The 27,857-nt window shown below is 50.9% G+C and overlaps 1 protein-coding gene across 2 annotated transcripts; it reads left to right on the plus strand.

Annotated features, from left to right (window-relative positions):
• Positions 1-258: 258 nt before the first annotated feature.
• On the plus strand, positions 259-26,787 carry PKM (pyruvate kinase M1/2). Of its 2 annotated transcripts, XM_068966175.1 has the most exons (11): positions 259-383; positions 11,809-11,990; positions 12,567-12,658; positions 15,442-15,573; positions 15,975-16,161; positions 17,023-17,293; positions 19,023-19,173; positions 19,403-19,555; positions 23,037-23,203; positions 24,961-25,142; positions 26,073-26,787. In XM_068966175.1, exons 2-11 carry the CDS (start codon positions 11,837-11,839, stop codon positions 26,177-26,179), a joined length of 1,596 nt encoding a protein of 531 aa, XP_068822276.1. In that variant the 5' UTR covers positions 259-383; positions 11,809-11,836; the 3' UTR covers positions 26,180-26,787. The 2 variants fall into 2 exon arrangements, with proteins under 2 accessions (XP_068822276.1, XP_068822277.1); XM_068966176.1 differs by lacking the exons at positions 259-383; positions 12,567-12,658 and adding an exon at positions 9,573-9,608 and having other exon boundaries at positions 11,820-11,990.
• The last annotated feature ends 1,070 nt before the right edge of the window (positions 26,788-27,857 follow it).

Genomic DNA, 27,857 nt, shown 5'->3' on the forward strand with positions numbered 1-27,857 from the left:
GGTCTCCAGAGCTCCGAGGGCGGGTCCTCCCGTCTCGCCGCTTCCCCATTGGGCTCTGCAGAACCTCGATGCTGCGAGTTTTATTTTTCGTGTCCTTCCGCCACGGAATGTAGTCCCCCCTCAAAGGGCAACCTGATTTCCCCCGTTCCGCCTCCGCCGCACTTCCTACTGAAGGTGACTGCCCGGCGAGGACGCGGAGGGGCGGGGCCCCGAGAGCCGGGAGCCAGGATTGGATGGGAGGCGGGGCGGCGGAGGGATTGCGGCGGCCCACAGTCGGGATAACCTTGAGGCTAAGGCAGCGGATCTCCGCATTGGAGCGACGCGTCGCGAGCCTCCGGACTTGTGTGCAGTAGCAGCGCATCCCGAGCCGGACCACGTCGGAGGTGAGCGTGGGGAGAGGCTGGGCCATCCGTCCCCACCGGGGCTCTGTCTCCCGGGGCAGTGCGGAATGCTGGCCCGCCTGCGGACCCAGGATGGCGCAGGAGCCGGGGCATCTTGGGCTCACCCGGTGGGGATCAGAAAAGAGGAGAAAGGCTGCTTGTGCCTAGGATCTCCTTCAAAGCCCCCAGCTCCCGCTTCTTCCGAAGGCAGATGGGTCAGCCAGCCCCTTTCCTGCCCCAGTCGCTGACCTCCCATCCTCATTCTGGTCTCATTCTCACCTCCCTATTCCTCCCTCTTCGATCTGGTCTCGCTCTCCTCTTCCTCCCTTTATTCTCCTAATTTGATAGTTTCCTCTCATGCGTCGGTCTCCCCCGTTTCCACTCTGCTCTTATGCCCGTCCCTTTCCCATCATCCTTAATACTCGCTTTTTGTTTTCAACCTGTCTGTGTCCCCCTCATTCTGATGCTTTCTTTGTAACTTCTCCTTGAAACTCCCCAAGCTCCGCTCCCCTGTTCCTCCTCCATTCAGCTGCTGTCCCCTTCTTGTACCTATCCTCATTCACGCCCTGGCTCCCGCCCCTCCCCCGCCTCTCTGGTCACGTCCGCTCCAGCGCATCCCTCTCCTGCGCACCTTCCTTCGCGCCACCAGCCTCCTCGCCCCTCCCCCTCTGTTCTGGTCACGTCCGCCTGCTCTCCGTCCCCGCCCCTCGGCCTCCCATCTCCTGCCCCCCCCTTCTCCATCATAGTTCCCCAGCCCGGGGCTGGAGTTCCGGGGTCAGCTCCCGAAGTGCATTGGTCTGCGGATGGGCAGGCTGGCTCCCAGGCGGCCCGGAGATGGATGCAGTGGCGGCCGGAGGCGCAGTTAGAGGGTTACATAACCCTTGGTCTAACCCGCTGCAGAGGAAGAAAGGGTGGCTGCCCAGTGGCGCGTTCCTGTTTTGTGCCGCCCAGAATACGATAGTGCGGCCGCAGCGCTCCGCTTGCTCCGGGGGGGGCGTTGGGGGTGGGGGCGGTGTCCCGGGCTCCATCCCGCCGAGGCGGGGCTGCACGTAGTGGCGCCGGACCCGCCCTGCCGTGCCCGCTCCTCGGCTTCAAGAAACACTGACCCTCGGGCCCGTTACCGACCAAGCATCATCTCCGGCCCGACAAGCTTCTGGATGCTGCTCAGAGGCCTCCTCGAGTTGGAGGCACTCACCTGGCTCCCTGCCTCTGCTTCACGTTACTTAACAGCGTTGCTTAACAGATGCGCCCGATTGTAGAGCGCGGAGGCTGCGGGTTGAGGAGAGTAGAAATATATCAAGAGCTTGGTGCCACGTACATGCGCTCATTCATTAAAAACTCGTATAAAGAGTTGTTTGGGGGAGGGCTGTGGAGACCAGACCAGATTGACTAAAATCGCCCTAGCCCACAGAGCTCAGTCCGATTAGGAAACGAATGTAAAAGTTACCACTGATAAGTGCCGTGAAGAAGGTGCACACGTGCTTCCACACGTGGAAGGTACGCACTTCCTGTCGGGGTTTAGGAGGCCTCACCAGGTGGCATCACATGGGGTTTGATGAAGCGGAAAAGCACCTTCCAGTCTGAAGATTATTTGAAGACTCAGTAATGGGTTGGCATCTCTTGGCTTCTTATCTATGGTCTTCAAGCCCGGGACACTGACCCTCCCCCGTACAAATGAGCCTGATAACTGAGGTCCAGACATGACGGACAGAGGCAGTGGGAAGTTGAGAACAGGCTTTCAGAATCAGGTCTAACTCATTACATACTGATACGGATAACAGGGGGAATTCAGCCTCAGGACCTCAGTTTCCCATGTGAAAATTGTACCTTTTTTCATCTTGGTTGTTGAAAGGGTGGGTCGCTATATACACACTTAAATATTGAGTATCTGTGCAGTGTCTATGCAGGGTGCAGTGTCTAATCTCTGGTGCGATGCCTCCAGATGTATTCTTTTGGTCACTGAGCCCAATGACTTCATCTATAATTGAACTCGAGCGCTCCTCTTCTTGCTGCCATCCCAAAACGGTCATAGTTCATCTTTGGGAGTCAGGCTCTATGTAAATACCAGAGATCTCCTAGAAACCAGTCGGTCAGGGATCCTGCTACAGTGTTGGCAAAGTAACTAACAATGTTACCTTGCTACTCTCCACTTGCAACAGGGGCTCTTTGGTCCTCCAGCCAAAGGAAGGCAAGAAGGGAGATGGCTTTCAGCCTTTGGTATTATAGCTTTTGGCTATAAGATTAAGAAACAAACTTGCAAACCTAAGACTAAAATCTTGAGGTTCTATTGGCACCTCCTCCAGGTAGCATTCTGGGATTTGCTCAGCCAGCTGGTGTGAGATTAAGATAGGAGGCGAAGGACAGTAGCTCCTTGCTTGCTGTCTGCAGGGTGTGGCCGCTCCCTGGGGTGTAGAGGAGGCTCTAGGTCGGGACTCTACAGCATTGTTAGCAAATAATTCACCCTCCGGTTGCCTGAGGATGCTGTTGGGAATGCAGGGGGAGCTGTTCTGAGGGGAGGAGTATGTAACATCACCAGATCTGTGTTGGGGGTGGGGTGGGGGAGGATGTAGGGAAGATGACTCAACCTTTGAATTTTTCCGCTTTAAAGAGAACTGTCTTCGTTGGGTGAGTGGGGAAACCACTGTGGTCTTTGCAGGCTTAAGAATCCCCTCTCCCCTTTCAGTGAGTCAAATAATGAAGTATGCATTCCTCCCAGTTAAGAGTGCCTCAGCTAGGTGACAGATAGTGGAGGCCCCCAGGCTCTCTGGACAGTGCTTAATTGCCACGTGGCAGAGCCTCAGGCCCCAGTGATAGTCTGCACACCTGTCCTGAGCCTTGTGCGATGGATGTGGCAACCCTTTTGGGAATAAGCATTGTAGGGAAGATGAATAACGATGACTTAAATATTATGTCCTTGAACTCATTTCTGCATTACTAGACATTACTAGACTGGAGCCAAAATGGAGGGACATTAGTCTTATATATAGGAGAGCTGCTCTCATTTTAAGCACTGCATTAGAAGTAAATAATTTCAGTGTTGAATTCACAGTTTAACCAAAAGCATTATTGGGTCTTTAGGAATTGCAGCACCAGTGACTTGGCAAGTTTGATAGCTGTTACTCCAAACAGCTAACACCTAAGGGGAGGTGCTTGTGTGCCCTGAGTGTTGTGACATTAATGTGGGGTCACAGGAAATGCTATTTTATTTCTTAAAACTGCTTATTTCTTAATGTTGAGGCAGTGAAAGAAATGGGGAAATGTTTGAGAGCAGGAAGGTAGAAAAACATGCAATTCTTACATTGCTGCTGCTAAGTTACTTCAGTCGTGTCCGACTCTGTGTGACTCCATAGACGGCAGCCCACCAGGCTCCCCTGTCCCTGGGATTCTCCAGGCAAGAGTACTGGAGTGGGGTGCCATTGCCTTCTCCGAATTCTTACATTACAGATTTGTAATGCAAGTCTACAGGAATTTTTGTCTTCAGGTTTTATAAAGGCAAGTAAGGGTGTGTTATTTTGGCTAAGAGCTAAGACTGAAGGTGGGGGGGGAATGACTCATTTGACATTAACTTTATTTCTGAATCATCCGGAATATCCACAGTCAAATCTCAGTTAACTGGTGCACCACAGGAATGAGGCATCTATGGGAGCAGAGTTGTCTTGCAACACTGTTGAGTGAGGGTCTTGTGAGACATGCAAGTGATTTACTTCGTGACCAGTCCTATGGGACCTTGAATCATCACTTTAAGCTCCAGTTCTTGTACAGATAGAAATAGAACTAAATGAAGACCACTCTTTGTGGTGGGGGGAGGGGGCATTGCTTTGTGTCACAGCTTGTGGGAATCTTAGTTTCCCCACCAGGGGTTGAACGTGGGCCCTGGGCATTGAAAGTGCAGTGTCTTATCCATTGGACCAGCGGGGAATTCCCAATGAAGACCATTCTTAATTCTACCATACTTTCTGGAAACTTGCTTTTTTCCTCTCTCTCTCTTTAACCACAAACTAGCCAAGGACTAGATAAATGAATAGGCTGATTATCTGGGGCTTTGTTAAAGAAGCTGTTCTGGGGGAGGTGAGCCAGGACGGGTGGTGAGTGGCAGTGCGTGCAGACTCCGCTGAACCTTTGGACCTCCTCCTACGACTGCTCAGCTTAGGAGGGGAGGTGGGCAGGGCCACCAAGTGGCGCAACCCCACCCCTGTAGCCGTTTTTCCTATATTGGTTTGTGCCCGTCTGCACGTAGGAGGGAGAGCCAGGCTGCAGTACTTCTGGTGGCCTCTGACTCCCCTCCCCCATTTCTCCCTATAGGCAAAACTCCTGGGGACCAGTAAGCCTCTCTTTCCTGACGCCAGCAAGCTGTGTTTGGAAGTCGGACAAGGGCTTTAGTCGGGGAGATGCCAAGACTAGCGATGACAGGGTTGCTGCTCCTGGCATTTCAGAGTATGGACCAGCTCGGCTGATGGCAGTTAAAAAAAAATTTTTTTTTTTTTCTTATAAAAATTATCTGAAAGGAGCCCCAGCCCTTCCAAACACTTAATCAGCCAACAGATAATATTTAACTGTAGATGACTGGTATCACACCACCCCTTTCTCAGGTGATGAGTGCAGTCATGGCATATGAGACCAAGCCATACAACATTTTGGAGGAGCACTGAAGTTTTAGTCTAGATAAGAGGCAGGAAAGTAAAGACTCAAAACTATCCTGATACCTGATATCCTCCTTTAGTTATTTTGTTAGAGAGCAGATTAACACATCACCCATCAGATGGGCAAGCGCTGTAAGAGTCTGACAGTGTCAAGTGTTGACAAAGGTGTGGGAAGGCAAGAACTCACTTTACTGGTTGGTTGTAAATTAATATAACCACTTTGGAAAGCAATTAAGCACTATTTTGTAAAACAGAAAGCAAGCATACTGTGTGGCCCAGGAATACACCTCTGGATATAGAAACCACCACCTGCACAAAGAGACATGTACTGGGAGAAATATTACAGTACTGATTAATGAGGAAAAATTGGGCTTAGTGGGAAAATGATCAACCAATAAGGGAATACATAAATAAATGGCCTAGTCACACACTGGGGTAGTATAGCAGTTCATATGAATTAACTAGAGCTGTGTGCCAACTGAATAGATCTTAAGTATGCTGTGAAAGCAAGTTGTTTGATAATGCCTTTCAGTGCATTACTTAGCGTATTATAGAAGCAGCAGTATCATAGTGTTGAGTAGAGATAAGACACCATTAGATGAACTATAAGGATAGAAAATTAATGACCTTGGTTGGGTGTTAGGATGCAATGTGAAAGGGTTGGAGGAACCACCTGGGGATGGAGGACAAATGAATTGGATACAATGGTGTTGTTTTTTTTTTTTAAGTCTAAAAATCTGGATTAAGAACAATTTATTTTTTTTGGCCATGTCTCACAGCATCTTAGTTCCCCAACCAGGTTTGAACCCAGCTCTTGGCAGTGAAAGTATGGAGTCCTAACCATTGGACTGCCAGGGAATTCCTTGGATAATATTAATGGTCAGTTCTGGGTGGCAGAAATATAGATGTTAATGTTTCTTTCTTCAGTTCAAAACAAGCAAACCTATGGTGGTCACTGTAGGGAGACCAGGCATACTAAGTAGGTCAGTGTTCTGGGAGATCTGGCATGCCCTTCCTCCTCCCATCCCCTCCTCTTCTCCCTGCAGCTATGATTGATGGAGGGCAGCTCCTCCTCTAAATACTGAGCCAAGGCCTCCCTTTTCTGAGGCTATCCCTCCTCCTGGTGTTGTACCTGACTTGGAAGGATCTTGAATCAGGGTCCCAGGTCCCGGGTCCCTTGGTGCTTCCAAAGTGTCAGTCTCATGCCCTGAAGCACTGCCTCATAATTTTAAGTCTAGTAAGGAGCACAACTCAGCAAAAGCTTCGTCTCCACTTCCTCCTCCAGACTGAAACCAGGTCTCTTCTCTGGGCATCTGTGATTGAACCAGGAAATCCTCAGCATTTGAAATGGTAGCAGTTTCTCTGACTCAGGACTTCCTGCCCTGAAGTTGAGTGGTCCTTATAGGGGTGGGCTCATTTAGCTTTTGTGCCCTATTGCACACTCAGATTTGAAATAGGACCTTGGGCTCCTATGTATAATATTTAAGTCACTTAGTTCTAACCCTGAATAAAAGAGCGAGGGAATTTTACTTAAACCTACTGTGGGCTCATTTTGTTTTGTGTAACATGGTAACACCAGACTATGCTTTCTGTTATGGGACCTGTTGAGGAGAGAATGGACTTAATATTCCCATCTCTTAGCTGAGAACTGCTTGTCCTGGCCCCACTCCATATGCAAATATACTGTTATCATTACTCTAACTGTGTAGGAGGATAAAGGGCTTCTCAGGTGGTTCAGTGTAAGGGACCCATCTGCCAGTGCTGGAGACTCAGTTACAATCCCTACTCCCTGGAGTAGGAAGTTGCAACCAACTCTAGTATTCTTGCCCGGAGAATTGAATGGACAGAGGAGCCTGGTGGGCTGCAGTCCATGGGATCGCAAAAGAGTAAGATGTAAGATGTGGCTGACCGACAGCAACAAATAGGATGAACAGCTGAGTATTCACTCCAGACCTTATTAGGTTTTGTGCCTGGCCTGGCACCCATTTTGATCTTGTCACTGCCTTTGTCAGATAAGGGCCAGTCTTGGGAATTATATTTTTTTTTGCTCCATCATCTACTAACAGAGCTTCTAGAGAGCAGACTGACCTGAATGCCTTGTCCAGCATTTTTAAAATATTTATTTATTTCACTGGGTCAGGTCTTAGGTGCAGCACTTGGGATCTAGTTCCCTGACCAAGGATCAAACCTGGGAGCTTGGAGTCTTAGCCACTGGGCCAGCAGGAAAGTCCCTGTGCAACATACTGTGATGAAAACTTTCTAATGGTTGTTGGTGTGCCAAAGATTTGGGAATCAGACCTCCGTGCTGGCTTGGAGACTCAGTTACAATGGAGATGTAGATAGCAAATTGATGTCACAGTCATGGGCAGCAGGTGCCATCATCATTAAGTCAGCCTGTGTAGTAAGATTGGCATCAGAGCACACATTGGTTAAGGGTTGGCTTATGCAGATGTGGTCTCATAGGCCAAGCTGGCTTTAACTAGGGCAGAATGATGTGGGCTTTTGTGGAAGCGTGAAGCGTGAATCCTTCCAGCACACCCTGCCAGCAGTACTGGCTCTCAGTGACGTGTTGGGTATTTTTTTTCTTTTATGGTTTCTACGCCCTGGTTTCTAAAGAGTGATCCAAGACTTGTGTCTGTCATGAACAGAGCTCTGGCTTCAGGAGACCAGGAGCCACTTGCAGAAGGAGAGGTGGGAGTCGGGGCCCGTGGAGCTGAGCTGTCACTTGTGCCTGCTCCGTCCTTTCAGCTGCTCTCAGGCCTCTGATGGTGTCTTGTTTCTCACAGAGGAGAAATGTCTCTGAGGAGGATGCTACAGCAGGGGCTCGGGCTCACGATTCAGGTTCCCGTACCTGGGCACAGCATTCACTGCCATCAGTGGAGACGCCCAGCTTCCACTGCTGGCTGGAGGTTGGCTCTGCATGTCTGTGCCTCCTGAGGAGGAGGATGTAGGAATGAGTCAGACTGGCATGAACTGGGCAATGTGTGCTGGCAGGCACTGTCCAGAGGCTGGGGGAGAGTCTAGGGGTTGTTTTAGGTGGGGATGGGCAGCTTGTGCTCCGGAGAAGAGGCTCATGAGAGGCTCCGGGGCAACGCTTGAGGGAATGGAAACCCAGCTGGGGACCTGGGCAGGTGACAAGGTCTCTGGTTTGGTAGTGGACTTTAAGGACATGGTGAGAGCTCAGGAATCTGGACAGAACTTGCTGACAAGCCAGCTTTTTTGGATTGCTGGTGGGTACACACACTCAAATGGCAAGTAAAATTTCACTTGTTATTTTTGTACTTAGTAGCCTGGGTGAGCAAAAGATCAGAGCTTGTAGACCTCAGGTTTAATCTGAGATGATGAAATAGGGTTAGTGGTTGAGCCCAGTATATTAATTGTATCTGCTGATAGCATCTCCTGTTCTTGGGGCAGCCCTTCTGTACTAGAATATCCTTGTCACAAAGATCTGCTCTGATGCTTGAGGGCAGGCTAAACAGGAAGAGAAGTTTGTTGGATTTGGGCATGTAACTCAGATTTGGGGCACAGAGTTGTCCTATGGACCATATTAGCTTTCCTCCCCCCGACTTGGAGGTTCTGGACGAATCAAGGTTTTACCTGCCCATTGCTTCTGCACCATCAGTACAAATACCAGCACATTAATGAAGGCAAATAATGTCTTTGAAAGTTCTGCTCTCACGGACCATCCTTTGGTAACTACTGTATTACAATGACTCGGGTTTCTTTTTTCCTCACTGTGCCATGTGGCTTGCAGGATCTTAGTTCACCGACCAGGGATTGAACCTGGGCCCGGGGAGTGAAAGCGCTGAGTCCTAACCACTGAACCACCAGAGAATTCCTAAGGCTGATCTTCTTAGTCAGTGAAACTATCCTGCTGTGAGTTTGTGATCTAGGGCCCAAGATGCATTTTTCCACCTCTACCATGTTTAGAATATTCCTGAAGTACATAGAGTGGCAGTTGAATAATGGCACAAGGACCTTCCCTTTTGTTTCAATTCCAACATTTTTACCAGGATGCTTGTAAATGTGTCATTTTTCAAAGAGGTACATTTAGAATTTTTCTTATGAAAGTAGTATCAGTAAACTTTTTAGTAAAGAGAAGAAAGAAATTTGCTGTAATCCTACCACCCAGATAATATGCTAATAATATTTTGGTGGGTATCCTTCTGGTCCAGTTATGTATGTTTAATTTAGTGCTTCCCCTCCCAAAGAAAAGTGCGGGGCAATAGTGAAATGTTAATAAACCAAGGTTTAAAGAGACGTTATAGGGGAGGGGATAAAGCATTGCTAAGGAGCCACTGACAGCTCTTTTACCGGAGAATTTTCTTGGGTGACTTCTGCGTATTAATTTATAACATAGCCGAATCTCTAGGAACTACCACTGCTTGGATGCCTGGTTATTAAGGTGATTTCTCCATTACCCCAAAGAGCTTTAGTTGCACTCAGCTTTTACCTTAATCCTTGTACAGCTCTGCAGGGCAAACCTTTCTCAGCTCCGAGCAGTCTTTGCAAGTGGGGCCGAGGAGCCACCCTGAGTCAAAAAAAGAGCATTATGTCACCGGAAGCCCAAGCCCAGAGAACACAAGGTATGACACAATAATCAGTGGCCCCAGTCGGGGGTCTTTGCAAGGAGACCCTGATGTCTCAGGTCTAGAGCTGATCCAACGAATGCCTTTTTGGGGGGCCACACTATGTAGCAGTGGGGTCTTATTTTCCCAGCTGAGAATCAGACTCATGGTCCTTGCAATGGAAGTGTGGAGTCTTAACCACTGGACTGCCAGTGAGGTCCCCAACTGTTGATTTTTAAGAGTTACTTTAACCCACTCATTGAGGTCACACTGGATGACTCCATTTGCCTGGAGGCCACAGTGAGACCTGTGTGTTTCAGTGGTGTTCCCTTTACAGCCAGACGCACCTACACACCACAGGAATAGGGGGTGCTACTGTGTAAGCCCAGCTTCCACCCTGAGTGCATGGAAAGGGACCTTGGCTGCCCAGGCCATCCTGTCGGTAATTCAGAAGTTCTCAGATTTGGTGGGGGAGGGGGCAGAGCTATAACTTCGATTTGACACAGAGGCATTAATAGGTGCTCTGAAACATCATTCAGCAAACACGGACTTACCTCCAAGGTCTTGGTGCTAAGAGATACAAAACCACTGGGTCATGGAGGAGAGAGTGTTGTTTTCACCTTGGTACCTGGTTATGTGGTGGGGAGTTAGATATACATCGAAAGGAACGGTGTATATGCCATGTGGAGTAGTTGGCTGGTGTCTTAGTTTCTTGTTTTTAAAGGTGCAGTTGGGGATCTATAGCTATCAGTTTTCAACAACTTGTAGGAGCTTCACTTACAACTGATCACAGAGCTTCTTGAAATTTACCAGACTGTTTGAAAGTGTCAGATGGGTTTAGATGCATGCTGTGCTCCAGCCACCCAGAGAGGCCACACAGTCAAGGATGGAGGAGGAGAAAGAGTAAGGGTTACATGTGTGGGGTGCCTTGGTTTGGAGCCCTGAGATTTTGGAGGTGGGACAGGGTGAAAGGAAGGCTTGTTCTTATGCCTTGGTGCAGCACTTAGGCACGAGGATTTGAGAAGGAGCAGCCCTTAGTCTGAAAACCTGTGAAAAGGAATGGCATTCTGATGAGGACTGCAAGCTTCTGGCTCCCATGCTTACCTGATGAGTCTTCAGACACTGCCTGGAAGCTTCTCAAGTCTCGTCTATAATCAGCTAACTAACTGACTGAGTTTAGTTGTAAAGTCAGCAATGAAGAAAAACAAAGGTCTGAGCCATTGTGCCCTGGGTCAGGCTTGTGACCTGGGCTGATTAATTACCTGGAACAGATGGTCTTTGTTACTGTGAGTGGTGTGCTTTCCAGACTTAGAAAGCGAATGGGTGGCGGGTCAGAAGATCAGCCTGGAAAGGATTTGACAAGCAGTGTTAATTTCTTCATAGTGCAATAATTTTAGAGCCAGGCTAGGACCATTGTGGTTATCCTTGGTTTGATGCAAATTGCTTTGAGTGTGCTTAAGTCCTTCTGACTGAAGGTACCAGATGTAGTTTTTAAGTACAGATTCCTGGGGAAAAAATATTTTTGTATTCTTGGTTCTGGTTGGACTTACCTGTCCAGGGATTGGAGGGTTTTTTGCCTCTCAGTGGGCAGGGGCATACTGTCCAGCCTAGGGTGAATCGAGGAATGGACTTAATGTGTCCCTGTGGGTTAGTGAAACCTAGGACTCCAGGACTAGGAGGCTATCTGAATAGTGGTTGTGTCTCCACGACCAGGAAGGTTGCTTTGGGTTTGGGTGGGGACTGTTAAGAGAGAGTATGGGTGCCGCACCCCATAGCAGATGTTTATAGCTTTGAGACAGCTTTTCACAAAAAGATCTAGATTGACCACAGTACTAAGCTAGGGGTGAGTTGTCTGTATCCCTGGAAGATTGGCTCTTTTTGAGGAAACATGCAGTGCATATAAATGGTGCCATTTACAGGATTAGTACGGAAGTTGTCAAGGTAGACATTACCCCAGTGTGAGGGAGGTGTGTGCTTAACATGTGCCTGGGAAGTACATTCATTGGGAATGTGGTTTTGACTTATTCTTTGGGGTCTTTCCTACTTGCTCATGATAATGTGAGTCCATGGCCCGACTTGAGCACCCACACAGCCAGAGCATGGCAGGGCTGCCTGTGGCTTGTGCACAGAGCATGCTTGTTGAGTTAATGTGTGAGCAGGAAGCAGCTTCTGTGCCAAGATAGATATTAGCCACTCACACAGATCACACTGTCTCTCCAGTTCCTCTGGACCCAAGCCATCAGAAGCCATGTCGAAGCACCACAGCGATGCCGGGACGGCCTTCATTCAGACTCAGCAGCTGCATGCGGCCATGGCCGACACATTCCTGGAGCACATGTGCCGCCTGGACATCGACTCACCGCCCATCACTGCCCGAAACACCGGCATCATCTGTACCATTGGTGAGTGCAGGTGCCCACTCCCCCTGAAACAAGGGCTTCCTCAGACAGTGAGCTTTTCTCCCCGCAAAAGGCTAAATGTAGCAAACCTGGGTTCTGAGCAGGATGCTACAGAGAGATTCTCAGGGGAAATGAAGTCATGGGCTTGGTCACTCAGACCTGACCAACTCTTTATGACCCATGGACTGTAGCCCACCAGGCTCCTCTGTCCATGGGGTTTGTCAGACGAGAATACTGGAGTGGGTTGCCATTTCCTTCTTCAAACTGAGTTCATAGGAATTCATATGCTTTATGTGTTCTTCTAAAGGTAAAATTTAGAGGGTGTTTTCCATGGCAATTCTTACTGGTTGTGAGCATCTCAGAGACCTAGGAAAGATCTTGTGGACTTGGCTCTGTTCAACCAAAATGCTGTAGTTGTACATCTGACTGGGCTTCGGGGAAAACATAGTCGGCTGGCTACATTTTACGTTGGTTATTAAAAGTTCTTTAAACTGAAGCACACTTGAAGTGTTAATCCTCTTTTGGATAATGAACATTTAATGACTTTCAAACTTTTTTTTTTGTTTTTTTCTGAACTAGGCCCAGCTTCACGAGCAGTGGAGACATTGAAGGAGATGATTAAGTCTGGAATGAATGTGGCTCGTTTGAACTTCTCTCATGGAACCCACGAGGTGAGCCTTGATGGTGTGGCCCCTGGGGCAGCTTGTAGGAAACAGGGTCGGCATGCCATGTTTATTTAGCCACAGTGGACCAGGCAAGAAAAAGCGGGGAATCAATGGCAGGGTTGTCTTCACTAGCCCATCCCTACTCTTCTTCCCCCCAACCCCTGACATCTCAAGTGGCCAGGTCTCCTTAAGCAAAGATGACCTGCTTTGTCATCGGCCATGGTTCTCCCCAACACCTGTGCTCCGTTAGCCTTTGATATGGAAAGCATGGAAGGGTTTTCCTGGAATCCCCTCTTAAGCCGTGGGGCTTGACACTTCTGCACCAGGGTTTCTATAACAGTTCATAATTGCAATGATGAACCAGTAAGTCACCCTGCAGGTTATTCTGGCCTATTTTTATTTTAGACCCATGATAAATGGGACAGGTCCCAGAGAAGGGTTTCCACTATTGCAAGTGAAGGACTGGGTCCTGGCGTGTAGTACCCCACTCCATCAACATTGTGTTCCCAGCCTGTCCCTTCCCAGGAGTTGTGGGACATTAGAATAAAGTCAGCACACTTGTCCAGTGATCTGGGAGGAGTGTGTTAGTACTGGGGCTGTTTATGAGCTGACTTGACCCCTGGGACCAGGTGACAGCTATTGGGAAGTGCTCCATTGTGCTTCTGTTCCCAAGATCAGAACAAGCTCATTTTGAGGGGGGTGTGGGCTGCCTGAGGAACAGTGCCATGGGGTTTCCTACTGGCATCGATAGAAGACCAAGGGGGCAGGCAAACCCTTGCTCCTCTTGGACTCTGTATTCCCTGTTCAGAATAAAGAAAATGCTGCCCTGCAAGGTCAAGGGGTAAGGGGTTGCCCTCTGGCATTTGAAAGTTGGTGATAAGTTTAAACTAAAAATAAAGCCTCAGGAAATGCAATCCAAAAACTGTACGCCTCCTTTCTGGAAACATGAGAGTGTTCCTCGTAGGTTCCCTCACCCATGTTCCATAAACAGCCTGTAGCCTCCAAATGTCACAGGGACCTGACCAAGTTCAGGGGAAGTACGCTCAGCAGGCACCCTGGGGCAGGTTAAGAAGCCCACAGATGGCATTCTAAATTCCCCAAAGGTGAAGTCCTCCGCAGCAGTCACTAGGCATTCCTGCAAACCCGCGCTTAGCCCAGAGACAGAGCTAGAGACACCAGTGAAGGTCCGTTCACGATTGGTCCCTCCTGCTGCCTTGTGCCAGGCTCTGCTGTGTGCAGGGGAAGGAGCAGAAATAGCTTTCAGGAAGTTGACCTTTAACTGGGCTCTATGGCCTCTTCCATCCAGTAAAGTAACACACAGCTCTGAAATGGCAGGGCGAGAGGATGGCATCTGCACCTGTTGGAGGGGGCTGGCTCAGGGGGATTAGTTTCTTAAACTGCAAGAGGCGTTTAGTGACTATCTGTGCTTCGACTCCTATTCCCAGAGTTGGGATTTGTTTTCTTTTTCCGCACCGCATGGCAGAATCTTAGTTCCCCAACCAGGGATCAGACAAACCCAGGGCCCCCACCTTGGAGGCACAGAGTCTTAACCACTGGACCACCTGGGAAGTCCCTTGTGGGTTTAATTTGAGGTTTTTGACCAGGATGAAGTTATGTTGCCCCTGAAATCAGAGTTTTGGAAACGGATCTGAAATATTAGTTATATAGTGTAAACAGTTACAATTTGACAAACTGCTGAGACATGCTTTTCCAACTTTCGACCGTTTTTAATACTCTGCTAAGCAGAACACTGGATTTGCTTTCTGTCCTTCACTCAGAGGAACATCTACCACCTGATCTCTTTTCTTGGTTTTGTTGTTATTGCATCTGGTCTTCTGACAGCTATCCACAGTGTCTCTAGCCCCCACTTTTGGCAGCTCTTGTGAGCAAGACGTGTCGTCTTCTCAGGTGCCACTCGCCTGGATGGTGGTGGTCGAAGGATGAGGCCCACAGAGTGCTGAGTTGGGAGCCTGTGTTATCAGCAATGTCACACTGAGAGCACTAGGAACTTTTGCCGTCTTGGCTCTGAGTCCCTTTTTTCGTCAAATAGTAATGGCTAATGGAAAAGAGAAAGGGCTTCCGAGGTGAGACTGAAGCCAGGATTTGTCGCAAGTGAGAAATAGCAAAGGTCAGTTAGTTCAGAGAAAGGCGTATTCCCACCTCTCCAGGTTTCATTTCCTTTTCTAATCAGACTGGAGGAAGTGATTGTCAGAAGCAGGCCTGCATGACTTGAGCAACGTATTTAACTTGGGCTGCGTCAGCTTAAGTAAATAACTGAGTGTGAATTGTGGTTGTAATCGATAGAGAAGAGCTCAGAATTATCAGATCTATCGTTCTAACTCTGGTGGCCAGAGCAGTATTATCCAGATACAAGGTCTTTTACCCCAGTTGTCTGCTTTATTTGCTGAGGATATTTGTTGAATCCTAGGGGCTGGAGGGGGAGGAAACAAGCCTCTTTTATGTTGACATGTGTTGCCACCAAAAACCGTTAAAGGTATGGGTGTAAATATTCTAAAGTTCCTAGGATTTGCCCTTAGGGTGGGTGATGGCGTTGGTAGAAGTGGGTGGAGAGCTGGCAGGAATCTGCTGTATAGCACAGAGAGCTCAGCTTGGAGTTCAGGGATGCCGAGAAGTGAGTAGAGGTGAGGAGGTTGATGTAAGCAGGTAGAGGATGCTCGGTGATGGAGGCAGTGGTCCAGAATCCCGGTGATGAGCTTCAGCGCCAATCCTAGATCCCGTTGTGTGGGATGACCGATGTGGAGCTTATCATCTCCCCTCTTTTCCCCCAGTACCACGCAGAGACCATCAAGAATGTACGTGAAGCCACGGAAAGCTTTGCTTCAGACCCCATTCTCTATCGGCCAGTGGCGGTGGCCCTGGACACTAAAGGACCTGAGATCCGAACCGGGCTCATCAAGGGCGTGAGTATCTTGGGGAGAAGCAGGAGAGAAGGCTTAGGGGACACAGAGAGCCCAGGAGCCACGTTTCTTAAGAGTTTAGGTCTATAAATGAGAGTTTTATCCATCAGTGTAGAAAGTCTTCCTTTGACCTGCTTTGCTAAGAAACAGTACCAGAAAGAAACCTCTTTTACACTCAAAACCTACTTCGAAGTCTTAGGGAGCAGCTTATCTCTTCCTCTTTAGTATCACTGAAACACTGTAGGTTATTCTTGGGTTATTTCCTTGGAATATATACTAAGTTAGAAAAGGCTTTATTGTTACTTCCAACAGAAATTTAATCCTAGTTCCCTAGAGGAAAAAGCTTTTCTCCTGCCAGGAAGGCCCAGCTTTGGACTTGTGGCTTCCTTTCTTGTCTGCTGCAGAGCGGCACCGCTGAGGTGGAGCTGAAGAAGGGAGCCACACTGAAGATCACCCTAGACAATGCCTACATGGAAAAGTGTGACGAGAACATCCTGTGGCTGGACTACAAGAACATTTGCAAGGTGGTGGACGTGGGCAGCAAGATCTACGTGGATGACGGGCTTATTTCTCTGCTGGTGAAGCAGAAAGGTAGGGACAGAAGTCGGGGTCTGCAGCTCCCATCTCTAAATTTCTTTGCCAGAAGATAGGAAGGTTGTTTGGTTAGCAGAGGGACTGAATCTATATAGTCTCAGGACTTCCTTTCTTTTTTCAAATTATTTATTTATTTATATTTATTTTGGCTGTGTTGGGTCTTAGTTGTGGCACGTGGGATCTTTAGTTGCGACACTGGACTCTGTTTGTGGCACATGGGCTCATTTCTTGTGGCTCGAGGGCTTAGTGGCTGTGCAGCCTGTGGAATCTTAGTTCCCCCACCAGGGATCAAACTCCTTTCCTCTGCATTGCCAAGTGGATTCTTAAACTCTGGACCACCAGGGAAGTCCCAGGAGTTCCTTTTATAATAAACTCCTGTCCTCAAAAACAGATTTCACTCCAGTTCAGTTGTACTCTTGGAGAGCAGATGAGAAGCGTTTTTACCCATCCTCACTATTTGAAGGTTTGCTTCCCTCCTTTATCCACTTAACATGGTGTCTACAGGACTCCAGTGTTCCTGGGAATGATAGCTAACCTTTAAGTGATCTGCACTGCTCTAAGCTCTTTCTTTACATGTAGATATTGTTTAAATTTTGAAACAACCTAGTGAGTAGATACTGTTATCCCTGTGGAGGTGAGACACAGAGAGGTTAATGGACTTGCCCACAGTCGTTGGAGTGTGAACCCTGGCAGTGTTCACACCTGGCTCCACCACCCACTGTGTGCTCCTTCCCAGAGCACGTGGGAAGCACAGAGAAGGAGCACAGAGCCCCTTCTCTCGACTAGGGAGAGCCTGCCTCCTGGTGGGGACACCTGCGCCCAGGGCTCGGCCTCCCCAACCTATTCCATTCCATACAGGTCCTGACTTCCTGGTGACGGAGGTGGAGAATGGTGGCTCCTTGGGCAGCAAGAAGGGTGTGAACCTCCCTGGGGCTGCCGTGGACCTGCCTGCTGTGTCAGAAAAGGACATCCAGGATCTAAAGTTTGGGGTGGAGCAGGACGTGGATATGGTGTTTGCGTCTTTCATCCGCAAGGCTTCTGATGTCCATGAAGTCAGGAAGATCCTGGGAGAGAAAGGGAAGAACATCAAGATAATCAGCAAAATCGAGAATCATGAGGGAGTTCGGAGGTAAGTCCCCTGCCTCCTTCAGCCCCAGCCGAGCTCTCTGCAGAGCAAGATATAGCCTGCCACCTGCCCATTCGAATTAACCTCTCAAACTCACTTCAGACCCACTGACTCAGAATATCCTATGATATTGGTGGGCTTGCCAGGTGGCCCTAGTGGTAAAGAACCTGCCAATGTAGGAATCGTGAGTTCGATCCTTGGTTCTAGAAGATCCCCTGGTGAAGGGAATGGCAACCCCATCCAGCATTCTTGTCCGGAGTATCCCGTGGACAGAGGAGCCTGGTGGGCTACCATCCATAGGGTTGCAAAATCAGACACAACTGAAGTGACTTAGTGCACACGCCTGACATTGGTATTGGTATTTCAAGGGGGAGGAAAAAAGCTTCACAGATGATTGGGGTGCCAGCATCTTGACATTGTTCCACGGAACAGCCCTGGAGAGGGACAGGGTCGCCACCGCTCCCGGGCTCAAGAACCATGTGTAGTGCTCCTGCACTAGCTAAGTTTGCTGGAATTGGGGGCCACAAGGGGGAAGACGGCAGGCTCTCAGGAGGGGGCTCCTTCACTTGGCAAGCAGTGGGATTGGTGGTTGGGTCAGCTCTGGCACGGTACCCACCTCCCTGGGAAAACATGCCATCTTCCTCTGGTTCCACATGGTCCCGGCCCTGCTCCACTGCCTCCCCAGTGCTCACCAGGTAGAGCCACACGAGTAAGGCCAGCTGGGTGACATGGACTCCTGCTTGGCTTCCTACTCAAACCCAGCACTGCTGACAACCCGGGCTTACTTGAGTGGTCAGGTGTGTGCACGGGAAGAGTGGGAGGAGCCGCGCTGCCCACTGTTGCGGCCTTGCCATCCTTAGCTCTGTGTCAGTGTCTGTTGTACTGGGAAATTTGGGGCCCTCCCTCTGCCATCCTGATAAGCCATGGGCACCTGCTGACTTTGGCTTCAGGCCAGGCAAGGCCATATTCTCGTGCCTTCAACACACTGGGGAGGGACCTCTGAAGGAGCAGCCTTCCAGTGTCCTTGACTGGAAGAGGCCATGGACCTTTGTGTCAAGAGCAGTCCGCCGCCTTGGGTTCCGTTTCTGCCCCAGCAGTGATGACTGAAATGCAGATGGTAGAGAGACACCTTGAGAGGGACCGCATCAGATGCAGGTGAACACGGAGAATGAACTTAGGGTTACCAGAGGGGAACGACGAGAGGAAGGAGTAGTCAGGGAGTGTGGGGTGGGCCTGTACACACTTCTGCATTTAAGATGACGACCCGCAGGACTGCTGTAGCACAGGGGACTGCTCGATGTTATATGGCAGCCTGGGTGGGAGGAGGGTCTAGGGGAGGATGATGCACATGTGTGTATGGCTGAGTCGCTCTGCTGTGCATCTGAAACTATCAAGACATGGTGAATCAGCTGTACCTCCATGTGAAATAAAAAGTTACGGGAAAAAAGACCGAGACGCAGAGGAAGTGAACCCATGGAATTTTGGGGAACCCCACCTTCCCCCTCCCCTTCCCCTCAGTGAAGTGTCGCCCCTTCCCCTGGTGCTGAAGAGTCCACCGGGCAGAACTGTTGGCCCCTTGGGGGACTGAGACAGCTGGAACACCCCGTGATGATGTCATGGGTACTTGTCCTGGTACAAGAATGGCCAAGTCAGAGAATCCCAGGAAACTTGGTGTCACCGTACGCGAGGCCCTTGTTCTGTATAAGCTCTGTCTCTGCAACTTGCCTGTCAGGTTTGACGAGATCCTGGAAGCCAGTGATGGGATCATGGTGGCTCGTGGTGACCTGGGCATTGAGATCCCCGCAGAGAAGGTCTTCCTTGCCCAGAAGATGATGATTGGTCGGTGCAACCGAGCTGGGAAGCCCGTCATCTGTGCCACACAGGTGTGTGCCTCCCCCTGAGCGTGCGTCCTTGTTCAGGGAGGCTCTGGAGGCTACCTGGTCTCTTCCCATGGGTCCTGCCCCACATCACACACACACACCTATTCCCCTGCCCTCCTGCCCCCACGCACCTACACAAAGCCGGACTCTGTACATACATGCTCTCCACGGGGTCACCTTGTGTCCGAAGCCCTCCCAGGCCACGTCTCACAAATGCTCTGTCCCCTCCCAGATGCTGGAGAGCATGATCAAGAAGCCTCGCCCTACCCGGGCGGAGGGCAGTGACGTGGCCAATGCCGTCTTGGATGGAGCTGACTGCATCATGCTGTCTGGGGAGACGGCCAAAGGGGACTACCCCCTGGAAGCTGTCCGCATGCAGCACCTGGTAAGTTCTCCCGCTGAGGGTGGAGGCGAACTCCGGCACACGGGGACACCTTGTAGTGTCACTTCTGTGCCCTCCTCCAAGCCACAAGCAGAGTGAGGCGGCGTGTGCTGGGGCCGTGGAGGTGTCTCTTTTTTTCTCTTCTGCCTTCCTGCCCAGTCTTCTAGTCCCTTCTGTTCTGCAGGCGGCCTCCTTCATTGCACGTAGCACAGTTCACTCCCATCTTCGGGGTGTGAATCCTTCCCTTGCTTGAGTCCTGGGACATCTCTACTGCTTCCCCCTGGACAGTCTAGAGGACCCGAGCCCCTCTGCCCTGTTCTGGAAAAGTGCAAGAGCTTCTGCTCCCAGCTGGCCTGTGTTCGGCTTCCGTTTTGATTCCCCACCTGTTACAGCCAGTGCCTCCCCGACAGAGTTCTCTGGGCCTGCACTGGAAGCTGTCACCTGCACTGATTTGGCTGTGAGCTGGCCTTGCATGGTAACCGCAGCAGCGCCTGCTTTGCTGAGCTGTTGCACTCACCCTAGAAGTGGGGTTTAAGGGAAGGGTGACAGGCCCACAAATAGAAACAGGTGGAAGGCTGGCTGATCCCAGCTGGCCCTGGGGTGAGAGGGTCTGGAAGAGCCCTAGGGGCCGCTCCTCATTCTCCTGTGGGAGCTAGCTTTTCCAAGGTCTTCTGCTGGACCATGTCCCATAGCCTGGCTGCCTCTGCTCTAAAGCATCCTGAAGAGGAACACAGGCTTGGGGAAACGAGCGCTACAGTTGACCTTTCACAAGGGTCCTAGGTGGCTGTTGATAATGTATAGCTCAGCAAACTGTTTCTTTAACCTTCCTGTTCATTTTCCAGCCAGCAAAGGACCCCAAGCCCTTTGTGTGACATCCCTCCAATGCATCCCCCGCAAAAACCCTCTGGACTAGATACCATCCTTTCCTTCTTCACTGTCTAAGTGATTAGGCTCGAGTGGCTTCCGAAGAAGACATGACAGTTAGAGTGGATACTTTTTCAGGGGTAAAACAAGACATCTTGACTGCAGGTGTCTTCTGGTCTGTCCTTGGTATTGTGGGTGGATTTGCCCATAATGAAATCAGTAGAGACCAGTGCCTGCCCTTGGGGCAGCTGTGTTTTTCTGGCTGATGGCCACCCCATGTATGACATGATTGCTGTCCTGATGCTTATGCACGGCAGGCTCACGGTTCTCACCTGTCCCAGTGAGTACTTCCTCTCTTCTGGGATATAGTGACCTTGAACCGGCCCCTTCTAGAGTGGTTGATGTTAATGTTTATGGGTTTCCATATAGAATTATATATATATGTAACAATACCGCCTTGCTTAGTCATGTGGCCCCACGGCCTCTGAGACCTTGACATGATAGACTCTAGGGACTTTGTGTCTTTGGGCACATCATTTAACCTCTCAAGGCCTTATCTAAGAAGTGAATTAGATGGGATATGTTTAATTACACCCTTTGCGTTAAATTGCACTGCTGTTATAAAATGTCTGCCAAGAACCTTATGCAGGTTCTTAACCTCAGTGAGGTGGATGTCACCCCACTTTTAATGGATGAGGGCACATGATGATAGAGCTTGAGTTTGGACCCAGGTCAGCTGACTCTGAAGCCAGCATTCTCTGAGAGCACATCTAGCAGATCAGGACAGGTGTTCCTGCGGGGCCTGTCCTGGGGTCAGAGACTAAGAACCAGACTCCGGGCTCTGCAAGCATGTCTGTTTTTCCAAACCCAATCTTTTGTTTGAACAAACACCTTAGAACTGTGAGATTGGGATTGCATGGCCCTATTCCGGAGGTAGGTTCTCCTGGCCATGCCACCAGTTAACACTGGCCAATAGCTTCCCCTCTCAACTGTCCACTGCTTCCTCCTGTAACTGATGCAATTGATGTTCTTAACTATGGTTTAGGTGGTACCAGCTATGGTTCTCTTTCCTGTCCATGTGCTCTGTCCTTTTGGGCTGCACGCATGCGTTCCATTCTTGCAGGAAGAAACCCTTTAACCTAGCAAATTCAGCCACTCATTGGCTCATCCTGTCAGATTAATGAGATGGCGTTACTGATTCTTCCCTCACCCATCATTGTTTAAGATGCTCATAACTGCATTATAACCCTCTAAAGCTTAAGTTTTCTAATTCTTGGTGTTATCTGAGCAGGTGGTCTATGAATAACCCAGTGGCTTTCTCATGGGTGTTGCAATCATTCAGTTTTAATCAAATGCCTTGGTAAGCTCACCTGTGTGCTTCCACAGGCACCTGTCTCTTCACATGGCTGTTCAGTGCCCCTCACAAGCTTGCAAATTTCCACCTGCCCGCTTAGAATGTGGTCAAGCCGCATGTCCTTGGCTTTGACCCCAGCTTTCTAGCGCTGCTCAATGTGCTTCTACTGCAGGCCACTGGAAAGACAGGTAGCATCTCTGTGTCTGAAGCCAAGCAAGCACTCCATGTGTGCATGGAGGAGGCCAGGCACGAAGCCCTGTGGTAACCAGGCAGCCATGTGAGGAGGGGGGCCTGTTCCTTCCTGCGAGCTGTGTCATGAGGCAGCGTGGTCGAGTCCTGCCGGGGAGCCGGGGAGGGGCCCCAGCCTCCGAATGTTTCCATGCTGAGGCGTTAGAGCCTGGCGTCACGTCGTCTCCCTCCATCCCCACCGCCAATCAGAGAGACCTACCAAAATCGAAAGGTCCTTCCAGAAAGGAAGAACCCGTTTCCCCTCTGATGGAGGAGGGGCAGTAGCCATTGACGCTTGAACCTCCCCGAGCAGGCTCTCATCACCCTGCCTCTTTGCATCTGCCTGAAGGAGAGACTTAGCCAATTAACCTACGGTACCTTCCTCTCATTAATTCCCCATTCTGTCTTTCCATGTTGTCGTCTTTCGTTTGTTTTTTTCCCCCCTCCTTCTTCCCTCTTTCTTGCCTCCCCTCCCCCTAAACCTTACAGATAGCTCGTGAGGCTGAGGCAGCCATGTTCCACCGCAAGCTGTTTGAAGAACTTGCGCGAGCCTCAAGTCACTCCACAGACCTCATGGAAGCCATGGCCATGGGCAGCGTGGAGGCTTCATATAAGTGTTTAGCGGCAGCTTTGATAGTTCTCACGGAGTCTGGCAGGTAGGGCCCCGAGGGCAGGTAACTGTAGGATAAACAGCCTCTTGCTCCAGCCACTCTAGACGACAGCCAGGGCCCAGCCCTGAGCCTGGGACACTCCTCTCGTCTGCAGGGAGCCAGCCAGGGAGGTCAGGGCAGGACAGGGCCACAGGATCCTCCAGCGCAGAAGGCACAGCCATGTCACAGGCACCTGGTGAGGGGCTGGTTCCTGCAAGTCTCGATCCCACTCAGCTCAGAACCTCCAGTGATCGGGCTGTTCTTGGCCCCTGCACCCAGGGACTTGCTCCTCCCCAGCTGTCTGTGCGAGTCTTTCCCTCCCCGTCCCGTGTGACACGGCTCTGACAGCTCTGTCCCCCTCGTCCCTCTGGACGGATGTTGCCCCTAGATTGCCCGTGAGGCAGAGGCTGCCATCTACCATTTGCAATTGTTCGAGGAGCTCCGTCGCCTGTCACCCATTACCAGCGACCCCACCGAAGCCGCCGCCGTGGGGGCCGTGGAGGCGTCCTTCAAGTGCTGCAGTGGGGCCATAATCGTCCTCACCAAGTCTGGCAGGTAGGAGGTGGCAGCAGCTCCCTGGGAATGCCCTGCTCGGCGGCCCCTTGCCTTGGGGCCCCTGGGAGCAGTGCACTGCACGGGGCTCAGATGGCATCGAGCCAAGGTAAGACCCCCTGCCTGCACCCTGCAGGGAAGGAGCCCCCTCCCCCCCCAGCAGCACTTAGGGGCGTTTTGAACCATTTGGGTCCAAAGCAAGTTTATTAAACCCTCACAATGAGCTAGACTTAATTAGATAACTACAGGAAGCCTGACGACAAGTGGTTATTTGATATCGAAAAGCTGTTCTTAAAAAGTAAAGGACCACCAGTTTTGCTTCTTCTAGCTAAGTGCTCTTTAAAAAGTCCAGTTTGCAAAAGGAATGCTGTTTGCTGACAATGCTGTTTGGTTGGTGTGCCTGTCCTATCTGTCTTTGAGTCCCAAAGATAAGTGGGTGCTGCCTAGGAAAGGTCACTGTGCTATCTTGCTGGCACTTGGGCCAGGCAGCCAGGCTGAGACCTCTACTTGGCCTCTGGCTCGAGTCCCTTCCAAATCCAGGACCTCAAGTTAATATCCCTTGCTCCCTGGGTCTGTGCTGCTCCTCCCGGGGGCAGCTAGGGTTTCCGGAGTTGGTAGGTGGAGAGGAGTAGATGGGCGCCCCCTGTGCACCAAGGAGCAGCAGGTGGGACTGCTTTTAGGACCAGGACACGAGATGTGTGCTGAGTCCCGCAGTAGAGGGCTTAGGATAAAAAGCTCCAGCTGTTAGGGTTGACCTTTGTGAAAAGGTCCAACCTTTGCCACTTGGCTATTTTTAGTTCCAGTCTTCTGGGGTTTCACTCTGAGCAAGTCCTGACTTCAGCACTTGCTTCCCTCTGAAAGCCTTGTTTGGAGGCCAGGCCTTAAGCAGGGCATCCTCTGCCGTGACATGGCTTAAGTTTCCCTGACAGCTGTTGCGTGTCCTCACAGCTTGCCTTCTGAGCTCCAGGTCCCCCTGCCGGCAGGCCCCTCCAACTCCTGAGACACCAGCCCCTACCAGTGTACAGTGTCAGTGTTGAAGGAAGCATCCAGCCTGTGAGCTTTAAAGGTCCAGTCCCCTCCAGGGGATCCTTCATAGGTAGAGCCTCCCCCGCTGACACTCCCATCCCCTAGTCTTGCCTTCTGGATAGTACTTAATTTCTAATCCTTAGCCTTGCTTGGATACTCAGGTTTGACTCTGGGGCTCTACAGCCTAGTTACTGGGACTGTTTCAGGGGCCTGGGGGTCATGTGAGGTCAGGAGAGGGCACAGCAGTAGGGAAGGCTTGTCTTGTAGATTTCCCAGGTGGCCTGGTGGTCTCTGCTCCTGTTTTGGGTTTTTTTTTTTTTTTGCAGATGTCAAGTGTCGGGTGCTATTCACATGCTGCTTGGCTTGTATCTGTTGCTGGCAGCAAGAGAATAGGGTGTGGTGAGCTTGGACAGGGCTGCCTCCCTGTGCCAGAATGGAAAAGTTCAGGGGGTGGGGGGATCTGCCAAGTATAGGCCATGTGGGGTAAGTGGGTAAGTAAGTGACCCATGCTGGGTCAGTATGATCCTGTGGCCCTGGCCTGTAGGAGGGGTTTGGGGTAGCATAGCTGTGAAGAGTCTGCTATGGCAGATACGGGGTGATGGGACCCCTCAGTCTTGGGAGCAGATGTTGAAATGGCCAGAGCCTCAGGCTGGCAGAGCTGGATTCCAGGGTGAGTTGTTGCTGAAGTCCCTGAGGGCACTGTTTAACCATCTTGTCTGCCTGCCCCATCTCAGGTCTGCACATCAGGTGGCCAGGTACCGCCCCCGGGCCCCCATCATTGCTGTGACCCGGAATCACCAGACAGCTCGCCAGGCCCACCTGTACCGCGGCATCTTCCCTGTGGTGTGTAAGGACCCAGTGCAGGAGGCCTGGGCTGAGGACGTGGACCTCCGGGTGAACTTGGCCATGAATGTTGGTGCGTGTCTGGGAGTGAGGGTTCCCGGTGGGGGGCTGGTGAAGGTGCTCCCTATTGAAAGAGGAACATGCCGGCCTTTGCGGGCAAGAGCTGGCCTCACTGGGAATGTTCTCTGGTTCCTTCATGCCAGTCCCTGGAGTCCTGGGCTAAGCTCAGGGCGGGGAGAGGACCTTTGAGGTGTGAGGCTGAGCAGCCCAGGTTCTCACCTCATGTTCTTTGGGAGTGGGATCCAAAGCAAAGGATCCTGGATAATCACCTTTGTCCATTCTTTGGCACTTGCTCATTACTGAGGGTTTTTTGTTTTTTTTTCCCATAAAGTTAACCAGATCTACACTTGGGGCCAGTTCACGTCTAGATTATGTGCTCAAGTGGCCTTTGTCACAGTATAAAAGTAGGATGTCATAGGATGAGAGGAAACAGCTAGCTGTGACCTTAGGCTGGGCTCTCCACCTTCCTGAGTAGAAAATGAATGATGTCCAAAGGTTCCTGCTACCTCTGCCATCTGAGTGATAAGGAAATAATACCAAGGCCTCCCTCATTCCCTTTGCCTGGGCTGTGAGGCTAGCGCCACCTTGTGGTGTAAGAAAGTAAAGGCCTGTCAGACCTCCCTCAATTGTGGGGCACTCCAATACTTTGGCCACCTCATGCGAAGAGATGACTCATTGGAAAAGACTCTGATGCTGGGAGGGATTGGGGGCAGGAGGAGAAGGGGACGACAGAGGATGAGATGGCTGGATGGCATCACCGACTCGATGGACGTGAGTTTGAGTGAACTCCGGGAGTTGGTGATGGACAGGGAGGCCTGGTGTGCTACAATTCATGGGGTCGCAAAGAGTCGGACACCAATGAGCGACTGGACTGAACTGAACTCCCAAGTGTATACCTTCTTGGCTTAATTTTTCATTTACCAGCTCTCTTCTCTTCCTCCAGGAAAGGCCCGAGGCTTCTTCAAGAAGGGAGACGTTGTCATTGTGCTGACCGGGTGGCGCCCTGGTTCTGGCTTCACCAACACCATGCGTGTGGTTCCTGTGCCGTGATGGTCTCCGAAGCCCCTCCTCCAGCCCCTGTCCCACCCCTCTTCCCCAAACCACTCATTAGGCCAGCATTGCTTGTAGTGCTCACTTGGGGCTGTAGTGTGGCACTGGTGGGCTGGGACTCCAGGGAAGAAGATGAATACCTCTGTGAAACCTGGCTGGTTTTAAGACTCTGCTTGGGTGGGGTAGTTCAGAGCTGGGCCACCCCTCACGTGGCTGCATCCAAGCAAGGGATGAAGGAGGGATACAGGCAGGACTGGAGGCCCCAGAGCTTCACACAGAGGGCAACAGCTCCTGCTTCCCTTCTTTGTGTACCCGATTCAGTTCCTGTAGAAAATGGATGTCCAGAGAATTCCCAACCCTGGCCCGGGATCAAGAGTAGGGGCCTTCGGGTATGGGGCAGTGGTTCCAGTTTAAGTAGACTCTGGCCCTGGCCCTTACTTGCTTCTCCAACCCCCTCAGCCTCCCTCACCTTGTGCACCGTATACTTCTCTTCCTTCACTCCACCCAGCTGATGCTGCAGACAAACACTCCACCCCCCATCTTCCATTTCCCCCACTACTGCAGCTGCCTCCAGGCGTGTTGCTATAGAGCCTACCTGTATGTCAATAAACAACAGCTGAAGCACCTGTTTCCTCTCTTTTCTGTTGGGGATGGGGGAGGTGATTGAACTCTGCCCTCTGAGTGGGGTGAAATGGCAAGAGCCCATGGCTCCTGGCAAGTGCTCCTGTTAAGACTCAGGCCAGCTGCCAGCCTGTCCCCCAGGGTGCCAGGGTGCTAGGAGAGCAGTCGCTAACTACCTTGAAGATAGGCTCGCCTTTTCAGTGCCCTGGGGTCTAAAAGATCCCGCAGCTGGGGAAGTTTTAACAGCTTTTTTAGACCAAAGATTGGAGAATGCAGCCACAAGGCCCCCTCCCTCCTGCTCTGGGTAAACCAGAAGTGAAGTGACCCTTGTCCTGCTCCTTCCCCCAGGTCATCCTGCAGTAGAGGTCCATGTTGAGGTTCTGTTTCCAGAATATTTGTGCCCTCTTCTGTTTTTCCACGTCTTCCCTATGTGAAAAGCAGGCTCAGAAAGCAAGTAGAGGGTTGGGAAGGGAACGGTTTGCACCTTCCCTGTCTCCTGACACTCCCAAGGACCAAACCTTTCCTGGTGGGGTTAAGAGGGAAGGGGCCCACGTACCAGATTGATTGTTACACCCCCAATGTGAGCTCTAATGCTTGTGATTTCCCACTCAATCTGGCCATCTGCAGTCCCTTTCCAAACACCTCCAGAAGCTTTCTGCTTTGGGAGACACTGCGAAATCCCCAGCTCTGGGGAAAACAGATGAAATCATTGCAGACCTTTGTTCAAAATCCCCTTTGGTGTTCCCTACTCATGTCCTCACCTCTCTGGTGTGGAGAGAAACTGAAACTGCCCTGGAGCTTGGGGTTGGGAGGTGGAGGAGGGCGGGAATGGGCTGCTGCAGAGAGACTAAAATGGCTAAAGAGGAAGAACTTGAAGCAAGTACCCAAGGCCCTCGCTGGGAAGGGCAAAGGATGCAGACCCAGGCCCAGGGCTCCGGGACTTTCCAGTCCCGTGGACTGAGCGGTAGGATCTAAGCAGAGCGTGGGGCCCCACCTGGATCTGGAGAGAGGGAGGAATCCAATGGGCTGGGCCCGTCCCGCGCGAGCAGCCAATGAA

This window comes from Capricornis sumatraensis, chromosome 2 (genome assembly GCF_032405125.1).
Source record: "Capricornis sumatraensis isolate serow.1 chromosome 2, serow.2, whole genome shotgun sequence".
Lineage (NCBI taxonomy): Eukaryota > Metazoa > Chordata > Mammalia > Artiodactyla > Bovidae > Capricornis > Capricornis sumatraensis.

Excerpts from the sequence above, each read along its gene's own strand:
- PKM (XM_068966175.1), top strand. The coding sequence starts at position 11,837 with ATGTCGAAGCACCACAGCGATGCCGGGACGGCCTTCATTCAGACTCAG. Across the intron at positions 16,162-17,022 it reads TCTGCTGGTGAAGCAGAAAG|GTCCTGACTTCCTGGTGACG; the intron begins GTAGGGACAGAA and ends CATTCCATACAG. Across the intron at positions 25,143-26,072 it reads GAACTTGGCCATGAATGTTG|GAAAGGCCCGAGGCTTCTTC; the intron begins GTGCGTGTCTGG and ends CTCTTCCTCCAG.